Source organism: Dasypus novemcinctus, chromosome 17 (assembly GCF_030445035.2).
Source record: "Dasypus novemcinctus isolate mDasNov1 chromosome 17, mDasNov1.1.hap2, whole genome shotgun sequence".
In the NCBI taxonomy this organism is placed as follows: domain Eukaryota; kingdom Metazoa; phylum Chordata; class Mammalia; order Cingulata; family Dasypodidae; genus Dasypus; species Dasypus novemcinctus.
The window spans coordinates 49,935,755-49,950,168 of record NC_080689.1 but is presented as its reverse complement, the minus strand read 5'-3'; the positions used below and the strand labels follow the sequence as shown (position 1 = coordinate 49,950,168).

Genomic DNA, 14,414 nt, shown 5'->3' with positions numbered 1-14,414 from the left:
GAAAATCCCAATCACATTCATCTTCTTTAATTTTTAGAGCAGTTTAGTAGTAGTAAACAGTCACAAGGCCAGTGTTTCTCAACTTGGATTGTCAATCCAGATTGTCACCTGTGGCGCTTTTTAAACAAATAACTTGTCTAACTTCCCTTGCCCTCAACATCTCCACACAAGATTATGATCAGTAATGTTTAGTTTAGTGTTCAGAAATGAGAAACCACCCATTTGTTTATGTGTGGTATTTGGCATATGGCTATATTCTGAAACAAAACCAAAATATTTTCTTGGGATTTGTAAAAAATACACACATCCAGACACATACCCATATATATGTATATATACAAGTTATTTTGACTAAAAAGTAAAATTTTTCTCAACCTGGTATATGAAATAACTCATGGATTAATGAAAATTTTTTTCCTAAGTCATTTCAGGTTTTAAATTTTAAATATAAAAAACACCATTGTATAGTGGAATTAAAAAGAAAAACTTTCTCCTAAAGTAAGTCCCTAGGGTAGTTAAGGTATACTTTAATACTTCTAAGACATGGAATGTTATTGTTTACATGGAGACAAGAATAGTCTGTTCTGTAATTTCAATATAATTTGAAGGTCAAGGTTTTGTTGTAAAAGATCCAAACAAGGGTAAGTAGCGTTAGATGAATTGGATTTTAAAAGAAGCAATTATTCTGCTCAAGATAACAAAGATCATTAATCCTTTTCTCATTCCAAGTAATCTTTCATATTCATTTATTTCACATTTAGTTGTTGAGTTGCAACCAAGACTCTTAAGTTTACAGAATATTTAAAGGCAAGATGGGAGAAAGAACATGATCAAAAGAATAAAATTTGCTCCCTGAAAATTCTGCAAAAGTTGGCATTTCTACCTGAGTTTAGTACTTTATCTATAAATAAGATTTTTAATTTACTTTTTATCAGTCAAAAGGCACAATTAACCATACTGCTACTGAGTTAATTCAGGAACAGACCTCAGGCACAAGCTTCCCTAGAGTCATCTTTAGAGTGTTATACTATGGTATTCAGTAACTCCTTTCTTCAAATGCCACTTCTTCTGTTCCATTATAATTTTTAATTTATGAAGCATTGCCAGCAAATGCTTACTAGAACAATAATACTGTTTTAATGACTTGTTTTCTTTCATCTAGTCCGTAGATGTCGACTGGCCCCCTGCTTTGGATTGACTAGCTTTCAAATTTGGAGACAGAGTAGTTTTCCTGGCATGATGTGGTCATCCATTCAGCATACACTGTAAAATGGTTGTTTATCCACTATAATGGTGTCTTGGAAACCTCCTGGATCATGTTGATCTATATGTTGTTTATGTTAACATCTCAGGTTCTATGTATGTGTATATTTTGTTAAACTGTTCTAAGGATTTCTTATGATTTTTCTCACTCCCTCTCTAGCACCCACAAACCAAAATATGAAATGAAACCATTCTTCCTCTTAATTCTTTCATCTAGAGGGGTATGTAAACAAAGTGTACATTCTCTGATAATCTTGAAAAGCTGTCATTCCTATCAGCAAGATTTCCTCCCACAAGACATGCCGTCTTTAAGATCATGTTCTACATTTAAATTATCTGAATGAAGGTTATATCTAGATTTATGTAGCACAGTACCCCATAATACTTCTCTAGGTTATCAAATTCATAGCTGAGGTAATATTTTTCCAAATAAACCTCAAGCTGTTACCAAAAAAATTACTTTTAGGTACGATCTGTCACAGATCTTAAGGATTTCAAGTTACTGTTTTGACAAACTCAAATTATCAATACATTTACTTTGGAGGGAGAGTGAAATCCTAGGAACCGAGGCATACCATGGTAAGAGAATTTCAAGTCTTTTAAATAAGGAGACACAAGTGCCTACTACTATTTAATAAAACTTCAGTTTCAGGGATTTTAAAAAATTGAGATTGCTAAACAAAGGTAAATAGTATTATTTCAAGTGCATTAATAGATTATCCCATTTTAAGCATCTAAATAAGGTAAATAGAATGAGTATTATTTCCACTTTACAAATATGGAAACCAAAGAACAGAAGCTAAATGTCTTTGTCTAAAATTTTTAGTAGCTTCCATATCTAGGACTTGAACCGAAGTTTCCTGGTCTCCAGGGGGAAAAAAGCCTGTATTATTGGGTACCAACTATGTGAAAGAGACACTAAGGATGCCATTTAAACTCGCTTAACCATAAGTTTTAAGTGACTTTGGTAGTACCAAATCAAGGACCTTTCCCAAAAAAGCCCAAGTATATTTCATACAATCTTATATAATTATCATTTATTAAACATCATTTGATAATTTGAAGAGAAACAGATTTGTCAGAATAAGCCAAACCTAAAGGACATGGATGGGCCAGTAAAAGATACGTTTTCAGAAAGGAATCTCATTAAAATTTTAGGTTGAAGAATAATTTCCACCACCCTGGTTCAACCATGGCTTATTTACTACACCTATGACTTGGACAGTATTATATTACTATTGGATTACTGTTTTCTATTTCTATATTAAAACAGTTCATAGGTACTAAGATGTATTATTCACTTTAGAAATCAGGAAAATGGTTAAGACTGTTGGTTTAATTGACATGAAGATGTCAGCCTGGCACTTTGAAACTGTGTGTTTCATATGTGAATAACAGTGAATTTTCAATACCAGAAAATGAGAATAGCAAAAATAAACTTTTGATAAAAAGGCAAGAACTTCTGTGTCAATGTTTCTCAATTTCTGAGGAAGTTTTGCTTCAAAAGCCTTAAATAATTTAGAAGATAATCTTTTGCATATTTCCTTTTGGCCTAGCTTTGAATCCAATGGACTTGCAAAATGGAAGACCCAAGAACTTCCTGAGCAAACTTAAGTTAGAAAATTTCTATTTCCTACATTTATCTATTCCTGAAATTATACATAATTTCAAGCAGAGTCAACATTAGCTATAGTCATTCCAAATGTTCATAAAATTATGACACAGGTAGTTAAAACTCAGTATCTTTCCTTTATGCAGAATAGGGAACATCAAGTAAATGAGCACGAATAGTTTCACTTTTGCCTATATAAAAACACTTTTAGTTTTATGATTTCCTTTTATAGCTTTGTTTAAATTAGCAATCTTTTGGGAACACTTTAACAATGTCCTTGTCCAAAATATAGTCTGAGGTTTATTTGGGGAAAAACATCAACTCTGAATACCTGGAGAAGTCCAGGAAAAAATAAAGCTACTAAAATGAAAAATTACCAAGTAAGATAACTGGCTGCATTTGCAAAGAATGTGAAGTAAACTTAGAAGTTAAATTTCCATTTCCTAAGAGGAAAACATCTTACTTTAGAGTTTTCTCTTTGAAAATGGTATTTTAGCAATAAAAGAATGTGAAATTTGATGTAAACTTGTTGATTTTTTAAATGTACCACTTCATATGAAATAAATAATTACCTTAATGGTGATAGTTAATTTTTTTTTCATTTTGAAAGAATTTCAAACTTACAAGGAAGTTACAAGTACAAGAGCCTTTTTCCCCTAAGACAGTGAGCCAAGGAAGCCCTGTCACCTCAATACATTAATGTGTAATTCCAAAAAACATTCAGGTTGTTAGGTTTAGATCCATGTTGTGCATCTTATCAGGGAGCACACAATTTTCATTTATCCAGTTACTGGTAATTGGACTTTGATCAATTGATTAAAGGAGTATCTGCTGAGCTTCTCCACTTTTTATATAGTTATTCTTTCCCCCTTTGTGATTAAAAAGTATCTTTTAGGGAGATCATCACATTTTCAGTCACTAGTCATGTCGTTCCCCACACCCCCGCCCCCCAGTTGTCTGCTGTGTCCATTTGCTGTGTGTATTCTTTGTCTGCTTGGATTCGTCAGTGGCACCAGGAATCTGTGTCTTTGTTCTGTCATCTTGCTGCGTCACTCTCCATGTGTGCAGCACCACTCCTGGGCAGGCTGTGCTTCTTTCGTGCGGGGCGGCTCTCCTTACAGGGCACACTCCTTGCGCGTGGGGCTCACCTACGTGGGGGTGATACCCCTGCGTGGCAGGGCACTCCTTGCACACATCAGCACTGCGTGTGGGCCAGCTCACCACATGGATCAGGAGGCCCTGGATTTGAACCTTGGACCTTCCACGTGGTAGGTGGAGGCTCTGTCAATTGCCAAATCCGCTTCCTATCAGTCACTAGTTTTAGCATCCACTGATGCCTGAATTATTACCACAAGCATTGCCAAATAGTGATTTTTAAATTCCACTAGTCCTTCTACATTTACTGACTGGCATTCCACTGATAGGTAAAACTTTCTTTTTCTCCCATTTATTTAATCATTTCTATCACTGTAGGCTTTCAGCTTCCTATTTTATTCAGTGGGCTATAGTATCTTACTAACATTATTTTGCTGCTCAAGGTATTCAAGATTCGGTCATTGGGAACCTCTTCAAGCTGGTTCCTGTGTTCTTGTGACATATCCCCATCACTCTGAGTATTTTATTACTTTTTTAAAAGATTTATTCCCCCTCCCCCCCCCCCCCCCCCCCATTGTCTGCTGTGTGTCCATTCACTGTGTGTGCTTCTGTGTCTGCTTGTATTCTCATTAGTTGGCTCCAGGAACCGATCCTGGGACCTTCCAGTGTGGGAAGTGATCATTCTCATGTGCCATCTCAGTTCCCTGGTCTGCCGTGTCTCTTATCATCTCTTCTGTCTTTTTGTTGCATCATTTTGCTCTGCCAGCTCTCCGCATGGGCCAGCACTCTGCGTGGGCCAGCTTGCCTTTACCAGGAGGCCCTGGATATTGAACCCTGGACCTCCTATATGGTAGACAGGAGCCCAACTGCTGAGCCACATCTGCTTCCCTGATTACTTTCTGATACAAAAAAGATATTCCCGGCTCATCTTCTATTTTCCCTGTACCAAGCTTGGAATGGGCTATTTCTCTTAAACTCTGATTTCTTTTAGTAGATAATGGTATTTAGCAAAACCAGAGCTGGACAGTTCACACTGGGCCACCACCGTCACCCTATGCCAACATCTCCCATACCTTGCTCAGCCCAAGCAAATGGCTTTTATACTGATTTATTCAGGGAGGGAGGAAGACAGTCAAGAAGGCAGAAAATGCAAATCTTTTAAAAAGGCATTTCAGTACTCCACGAAATTATCATTTCAAAGGACAAAGTTACATATGCAAATGTATTCAGCCAAAGCATTATATAAAAATTCTTAAGTTCCTAGGCAACCAAGCTACTTTCCCAGTAAAGATGCTATATATATATAGAGAGAGAGAGAGAGCAAGAAAATCTAGTTGATATTTTTGTGTTTCAAAAGTCAAATAGCAACAAAATTTTATAAGGTTTTATAATTTTTCTCATTTATTAGCAAGAAAATCACTATACAAAGCTATTACAAAAGTAATAAAATATTCTGTACAATAAAAGCCATTTTGACATTGTAAAAATGATAGCATCTTGATATGAACCTTCATGTTAAATAACTGAACAGTACCTGAGAACTTTTAAAAATTACTTGATCAGGCCTACAAATTCATTCTAGTCATTAAGCATATAAAAATTACTTAGAACAGTTAAAAAATAGGCTATTGCCATTCTGCCAGGATCTGGATTCATCCTTGTCAAAAGTATTTTCAAGTACATTCTTTAAAACAAGTCATCTCGAAAGTGTTCACCTGGTCTGACCATGCATTTAATAAGAGGGCTCACTACTCAATAGCTTTCCTTATATTTTTCTTTCAATCTCATCTTAAAGCTACCTGAACTATGCAAGTGACCTACCTACATTATCTGATTACCCTATAAAAAATAAAATTTGTCACCAATGATGTCTCATGAGATTGCATTTCCCAAATGGATCCTGAAATACTCCAACCTTATCTATTATATTTTATGAAGTCACAATGTTTGATAAGTTTAAGAAAAAAAAGAGCAAGTGTTTGATAAATACATTTACCAAAAATGTCCATTTTATTTACCTGCTGATATCCCTGAGCACTCAATTTGTTGAAGAACCAACATTTTGTACCAATTATGTATTACTGCATATACAGATATTTACTGAATTTTAATTGTAATTCTTTAACTTTTTGAAAGCCCAACAGTAACTGAAGTTGTAGAAACAGTGATAATATTAGGGTATGATAAATTCTATCCCTTTAAATAAATACTAGCAGTTGATATTTTTTCTAAAGCCACAAGACATTTAGTTTTTAAAAATTATATCTGTATTTTGTTTATTAAGGAAGATGGTAGGGATAAGAGTTTTTTTTAGTCTGCTTTTGTATGCCTGAAAAAAATGACAGTCATGATTACTTCTGAGATTCAGTTTTATTAGTTGCTGTTAAGCTTGTGCTTTAAACTCTGCTAACATGTATTTGTTAAAATATTAATTAGGGGAGCGGATGTGGCTCAAGTGGTTGAGCACGCACCTCCTACATGGGAGGACTGGGGTTCAGTTCGGTGCCTCTTGAGAAAAACAAACAACAAGCAAAACAAATGAAAAAACCGACTCAGGGAAGCCAATGTGGCTCAATGGTTGAGGGCTGGCTTCTCACATATGAGGTTCCAGGTTCATTCCCTGGCCCCCCGTACTCAAAAAATATATATATGTATTTTTAAAATTTGACTAAGTCTTGGCCAAACAAGACATAAAACAGATACAGAAAATCCACATATTTATCTCCAATTAACTACCTATTCCTGGCCTTAAAATGTGAACAAATAGCATGAAATTTTCTATTATTTGTATACAAAGAGCATCCTAATTTTCTCCATTTTATGCTCAACCTCTGCAAACAAAACAGATCAGAAATCTTGCAGTGGTAACTTTAGCTATAATGAGACTCACTTTTAGGAAAATAGTCAAACTACTCCAGTTTGTAGTCAACTTTGGCAAAGAAATTAAGTCACAGAATTTTATAATTTCAAATCATTGGTAATTGACCTCATCTCTGCTAAACAAAAGGAAATGGTTCTGGAAGCAGTAAGGCCAAAAGAAGGTTCTACAAATCTGGGCAATAGCTTAGTCACCCTAATGAGAAACCCAGTTCAGGATTCTTATTAAAGAATCTAATCCATATAGATTTTTCTAACTCTGCAGATTATTAGACAACTGGAAGGAATATTTGGGATTAGAAATTAATCAGGGCCATGAGATATAAACAAATGTTGGTTTATTAACAATTTTTTAAACTACCACTATACAATTTACAGTGTTTGTTTTTATGCATTATTATAACATATCCTGTGAGGTAGGTAGGCTATTATCTGCATTTCATATCTGAAAAGATGGGCCCATGGGTGATCTGCTAAAGATTACATAACTTGTAAGCAGCAAGAGTTGAAGAGTCAAACTCAGATCCTGTGACTAAAAATTCCCTATTCTTTACATTCCTCTTTGCTATTTAACATCATGAGATTTCTTTAACCTCTCAATAATCCAATATATGTGATAACATGATTTGGTGCTCCTAGGCATCTTGGATGAACAATTCCAAGTCTCTTAAATGGAAAATATGATTAATTTTTCTGCAGTATTAGGTTAGAAATTGATGGCTCAGCTGTTTTGTCCACTAAGGCTGTGCATAGAGGACCATTTATCAATTTAAAATAGCATTAAAATAGTAGGTTCTGATCATGGAGGTCAAAAGAGTGCTTTTGAGGAGTAGGTAAAGTCTGGGCGGGCATGACGGAAACTTGGTGTTGGAAATGTCCTAAACATGATGGTTACTTGGGTGTTTACACAAAATTCACTGAGTTGTCACTTAAAATGAGTATACTTTATGTACTTTACTGTATATGTTATCTTACATATATATGACTTACATATATAAGACTGATATCTTTGACAAGAGTTTTGTCTCATTCACTTCTGTATCCTTTCCAGCACCTCACACAGTGCTTTGCACATTAGATATTCAAAAAGTTTGATATGTCACTGAATACTGGAGTGTCTGTGTCAGCGGAAGGTGCAGACAAAATGCATGGAGGGATACTTCTGCCACATATAGTGAATACAAGTAGCAAGGTCAGGGATATGAAATAACTTTACAGAATTTCTCTTTATACAGTTGACACTACTACTTTCAAGAGGCATTTTCAACCTCAAAGAATTACAGGAGGGTTTTTAAAAGAAAAGACAGAGGGCAGAGGGTAAAGAAAGAGAAGTGTATTTCACAATGCTTAAATTATCTTGACATTCTACTTTTCTGACAGATTAAGTATTCTTCCCTTTAAAAACCATATTCCTGCTGACATTTTAAAAATCATTCCTGTCAGTTTCACACCCTTGCCTCCCCAATAATAGCTACCATTTATTCAGCACCAACTATGTGTCAGGGACTATGCTAAGTGCCGGAGTCCCAAAGAATGAAACAAAACACTTAAATGACTATAATTCAGTGGAGGCATGTGCAAGGCTGCATCTTTAGTAGGAAGGCAGAACCAAGCTTCATTGAGAAGCCCAGCCTTAAAAGATGAGTGTTCTAGTTGTAGAAGGGTAAAGGCATGGAGGCATGAAAGAGAATGTTTTTTTTTTTCAGGCAATTCTAACCATGTAACAGGGCGTAACAGGGAATGGGGTATTTTTTACTGGGACATGGAAAATATTCTTGTTGGGGGGAGAGGGAATTAGGCCTGTGCTAACAGAACAGAAAGAATGGAAAAGGGACAAAGATTTTTAGAAATAATCAAAAGGATCTCATGCTTAAGCATGAGTATGAGGGAGAAAAAGAATAAAAGAATCAAAGGATTTTGAGGTTCCTACTAAATATCTTGGATGGCAAGGAAAATGATAATGCCATTAATGTACTGAGAGAATGCAAGAGGAAGAGCCAGTTTATAAAGGCATGCAGAGGGGAAGCAGACTTGGCCCAGTGGTTAGGGCGTCCGTCTACCACATGGGAGGTCCGCGGTTCAAACCCCAGGCCCCCTTGACCCGTGTGGAGCTGGCCCATGCGCAGTGCTGATGTGCGCAAGGAGTGCCCTGCCATGCAGGGGTGTCCCCCACGTAGGGGAGCCCCACACGCAAGGAGTGTGCCCCGTCAGGAGAGCCACCCAGCATGAAAGGAAGTGCAGCCTGCCTAAGAATGGCACCGTGGACAAAGAAGACGACACAGAGAACAGAAAAACGGGGGTGGGGAGGGAGAAAATAAATAAATCTTTAAAAAAATAAAGGCATGCAGGTAGTGTGAGAGAAAGCTGAAGCTATGGTTATCAATGAGACTGCCCAAGATTGGAAAAATAGCACCAATTGAGGGCTAAAGTTGAAACTCTGGAAAAAATCGACATCTACCACAGAAATCCAGGAAGCAGATTCAAGGAAGGAATGGCAGATACGATAGGCAGCTTTGGCGAGGTCAGTCAGGGTAAGGACGGATAAAGATACAAGGGCAATTCTGTGGATTTGTATTGAAAATGAGGTGAGTCTGGTCACCTTTCCCAGAACACCTTAAGAAAATAGTAGGCGCTAAAGACATCAATAGATTAAGGAATGATTGGCAAGTGAGGAAATGGAGGCCAAAAGCATTTCAGAAGTACGGATGTGAAAAGAAGGAGCACAAGGGTGGTAGTAAATGATTCTTTCTTTGTCTTTCTTTTTAGACTACAGAAAAATCTTACCATGTTAACACAAAGAAAAGCAGCACTAAATGGTAATATGAAGATAACAGGAAACATGACAGTAGAGCAGAGAGAAGGGATCCAGTGAACAATAGAGTTTAGAAAGGAAGGAGGACACCTTTTCCTCACAAACTGAAAGTGGGGTGTTATAAGGAAAGTAACGGTATAAATACAAGTAGAGACAGAGAATCAGGTTACTAAATCCTTTTAAAATGATAAATTAGGGAAGTGGATGTGGGTCAAGTGATAGGGCTTCGCCTACCATATGGGAGGACCTGGGTTCGATTCCTGGGACCTCCTGGTGAAAAAGAAGAGAAAGCATGCCTGCACAGTGAGCCAGTGCCTGCGCAAGTCAGTCACACAGCACGATGATGACACAACAAGAGAGAGAAGAAGGGGAGAATAAAGGTGAAGCACAGCAGAAACCAGGAACTGAGGTGGTGCAGCTGACAGGGAACCTCTCTCCACATTAGGTCCCCAGGATCAAATCCCTGTGAATCCTAGAGGAGAAAAGGTGAAAAAGACAAAAAGAAATAGAAACAGAAGTTCATACAGCAAATGGACACAGCAAAAACAGGGCCGGGGGAGGGGGAGGAGAAGGGGGGAAAAATAAATCTTTTTCAAAAAAAATTATAAATTAGATGATCAGTAAATTGTACCTGAAAAATGAAAAATCCATGGGAAATATTCTAAACATACATGTAAGTCATACATTAATTCAGCTTACCTAAAGATGACCTCATCTCCCTACTTGCTCTCCTTCCCATTTCCCAGTATCAAATCAACTGAGAATTTTTATTTTTACTTAATTGCAATCACACATTCCATCATTTTAACTGGACTGACTAATTTTTAATTGTACCAGTAAATTTAAGGTTTGGTTGTACATTGTATAAATGAAATGGTGCATTGTTTCTAGGTAGGAATATGTTCAACATTAGGGTAGAATCTGGTTATAAAATAAAGTAGGTCTTTAATAAGTTAGTTACTTAGCATTATGACAATTCCATCAGAAATTAAGATTATGGCCCACATTCTACCAGTGTTTTGCTACTATGTTACTTGCTTTCAAAGAGTTTGGATTAATATTATTAATCATGGACTTCAATGTACATGATTCTGATTTATACAATGTCACTTTAAACAAAATTGTAAGAATTATAAAAATCTAGTAATTAAAGCTCTTTTTTCTTTCAAGAAACAAAGTTCTATTATGGTAGTCTGAACATTCAGTAAATATTTATTGTGCTCACTGCGAGACAGACACTGTTCTAGATACTAGCAGATTCAGCAGTAAACATGTCAAAAATTTATGCCCTTATGAAGTTTATATTCCAGTACAGAAAAACAAACAGTAAACAGGTAAAATGCTTAGTAAAATCAGATTGTCATAAATGCTAAGGACAAAAATAAAGCAAGTCCATGGAATGCTGATGTGCAGGGGTTGCTGTCATATAGGATAGTCAAGGAGGGCCTTGACTAGGTAACAGTCGAGTCTATCTGGGGAAAGAGTGCTGGAGGCAGTGGGAACACCAAGCACATGGATCTGAAGCAGAACCGTGCTTGGTGTTTTTGAGGAGGAGCACTGAGGCCAAGTGTCTGGAGCTAAACAAGTAGGAGAATAATGGTAATAGACGAGATAACAGGAGAAGGGAGTAGAGACCTGCTAATTTTAAGGACTTTGGCCTTTACTTGAGTGAAATGGGGAGCCACTGGATGGTTTGGGGCAGACGAATGACATGATTTGACTTGTTTTAGAAATAGTCATTCTGGTTTTTTATGGAGAACAGATTGTAAGGGCCCAAGGATGTAGAGAGGGTTTGGGACTATGGCATCAATCTAGGCAAGAGATGACAGAGGCCTGGAATTGGGTATTAACAGCGGAAGTCAAAAGAGGTAGTCAGCTATGGATATATTTCAAAGGTAGGGCCTATCAGATTTGCTGATGGATTGGATATGGGATATAAAAAGAAAGAGAAGAATCAAGGATGACTCCAAGAATTTTGACCTGAGCAACCGGAAGCATGGCATTGCCATTTACTGAGTTGGGAAGACTGGAAAAGCAAGTTAGGGAGGGAAGATCTGGAATTCAGTTTTGGTTATGCTGCATTTGAGCTTTATTAGATTTCTAGATAGAGATGTCAAACAGGCAATTTTTCACATATGTGTAGACTCAAATTCTGAAGTTCTGTGGTAAGCAGAGATAAAATTTAGTAGTTACCAGCTTATTGATAGTTAAAACCATGAAACTGGATGAGATAATGGGGAGTAAGGATGCATAAGAAAGAGATACAAGGATTCCCTTAAAAGCATGATGTTAAATCATAAGCAAATTTAGAGGTGTGGATTTAAATAGTACAAAATGTAGAAAACCTCCCATACCTTGAAAATTCACTTCAACTGCCTTCTGCCCAACTTAGTATTTACATATAATTTACATATAAATCTAAGAAACTCCAAGAAGCCTCAGAAAACCCCTTAGGGGTCACCTTGGCCCTTGGGCCTCAAAAATAATACAAATTTATTTTTCCAATGACATAGCCATTACAGGTTTTACCTTACATTTGCTTGAAAGCAAATATCAGTTAATTCATTTAACTAAGAATACATTAATATATTATAAAAGAAGTATAAAAAGCATATTTGGAAAAACTGGAGCTTTGCTCTAACATTCTCCTCAGAGTCCATCCTGAGAAATGTGGTAGACACACCACATATGGTATCAGTCACATGTTTCAAAAGAAGAAACAGTAAGCCCTTTTAGTTTTCTATTTTAAAATTTTTCTTTTTACGACTCTTTTAAATTTTGTATTCTATATACCCAATATTTTATACTTCTCTCTGAAAAACAAGTTTTTGGACCATCATCCTTCAAAAACAAAATATCTGACTGTATTATAGTCTTGGTCAGACAAATGCAAAATGTTGCATCCAATATAAGTAATCCTAAAATGACCAAAAACATTTAAAAGAAGTTAAATCTTTGACTTATACTTAAAAGTATTCATATGCATATGAGTCACTCAATTGCTCATTTTGCATAGTGCCAATACCTGAAAATTGACTACTTTGAACAAAACCATGATTGTTTGGATTAGTACTGTTTGATGGCCCTGACTCATTTATCAAACTGTTATCTACACAACTAAAGGCTGATCCCTCAAAAGCATCTGATTGTGAAACAAAAGCAGCAGTACTGGAACTGGCACCTGCTGACATAGTGGAAGAGGGCAGTGGATGGAGCCGTCTCAAGTCTCCTGACTCTAACAATGAATTACATGAGTTTTCAAGATTCATGTCCATGACAGTCTCTCTCATGCTGTCATTACTGGGTGTAATCATATTAACAGGACAATTAGAAAGCATGTTGGCATCAGAAATATCATATAGGTCAGCTGGTGACATGGATGATGATTCCATTCTGCCTATTTCATTAGTATTGTTATAAATGCAAGCATTAGAAACATTTAGATCACTACGAGGTATTGCCAGGAATGGTGGGATACCTTGTGAATTAGAGGAAAGTGTCCCTGTTGAAAAACTATTCAGTGGATTTGTATTGACTGAGTGTGAGGTGGAGTGAGCCACTGAAGACCAGCTTGAAGACTGAGGTCCCACTGAGGGTATGGCTGGAGCATGATGTGACAATGCCCTTGAGATGGACACAGGTGGAGAATAGTACGATTCTGCTTGACTTGAAATCCCTGAAGGCCTGGGCGTTTCTGTCAAAACTGCACCGTGAGAAAATAAGTTTGATTCTGTGGGGGGAAAAATGTATTTTTAAAAAGTAAAAGGACAAAATTACAAAAACCATTATTTCTAAATTAGAATTGTATAAACACTAAGAAAGAAAATTTCTAAGGAAAGTGATACAACATTTTCGAATAAGAATTTTGAATAGCATTAAAATTAAGAGAGACTACAACTGTACACTGTAACACTTCACAAATACATGTAAAGTAATTTTGGTAAGTTATTTTAAGATATATGATTTTACTCCAGTTAAATATGAAATTCTAGCATCTAAAGTTCTTTACAGGCATTTTTAAAAAGTGAAAGATAAAAAAGATAAATATCAGAATTTCAATTAATAGGATCCAAACAGCCAAAATCATTTCATAGTCTCTACTTCTTAGGGAGCAAATGGAGGGATGGAGGAAACACTCATTAGGAATGATTTTAAAATGCACATAACTCCCAAGATATATTAAGATATAGCCAGGGGAGCAGATGTGGCTCAAGTAGTTGAGTGCCTGCTTCCCATGTATGAAGGTCCTGGGTTCAATCCCCAGTACCTCCTGAAAAAAAAAAAAAAAAAAAAGATAAATAGCCATAAGGTACTACAAAATCTCCAGTCAGAAAAAAGTTTAGTATACTGTGTATTTACATATTATATGATTGGTATTCCCATTAAGCCAGGAAAAAGCATGATTTTAAGAATGTAAGGAGGAAAAAAGATTTCTAATTAACTTTAAGTTGAATTATATAAACCAGAGATTGGCAAACTTTTTCTGTAAAGGGCCAGATAGTAACTATTTTAGGACTTGTGGGCCATACAGCTTCTGTTGCAACTACTCAACTACAGACAATAAATAATCATGTGAGTGTGGCTGTGCTCCAGTATAACTTTATTTATAAAAAAGAGAGCTGACCAGATATAAACCATTTCTTCCATATACACTGTGATAGTAAAATTGCCATATGACTAAAACAATCACTCAAACAATAAATCCCAAGAACATAATAAGTTTTCAACATGACTTTTGGAAGCTGACCTCAATTC

At 36.3% G+C, this 14,414-nt stretch overlaps 2 protein-coding genes across 4 annotated transcripts in view; one reads left to right on the top strand and one right to left on the bottom strand.

Annotated features, from left to right (window-relative positions):
- PUS10 (pseudouridine synthase 10) overlaps positions 1 to 3,452 on the top strand; it is a 106,413-nt gene extending 102,961 nt beyond the window's left edge. For both annotated transcript variants that reach the window (XM_004470479.5, XM_004470481.5), the window contains exon 18: positions 1,163 to 3,452. In XM_004470479.5, coding sequence (XP_004470536.1) covers positions 1,163 to 1,198 — 36 coding nt within the window. In that variant the 3' untranslated portion in view covers positions 1,199 to 3,452. The remainder of the gene's footprint in view (positions 1 to 1,162) is intronic.
- A 1,891-nt stretch (positions 3,453 to 5,343) lies between these two features.
- Positions 5,344 to 14,414, bottom strand: part of REL (REL proto-oncogene, NF-kB subunit) — a 42,485-nt gene continuing 33,414 nt past the window's right edge. Inside the window, exon 10 of one of the 2 annotated variants that reach the window (XM_058278611.2) lies at positions 5,344 to 13,389. In XM_058278611.2, coding sequence (XP_058134594.1) covers positions 12,626 to 13,389 — 764 coding nt within the window. In that variant the 3' untranslated portion in view covers positions 5,344 to 12,625. The remainder of the gene's footprint in view (positions 13,390 to 14,414) is intronic. The other variant, XM_058278612.2, reaches the window with a different exon arrangement.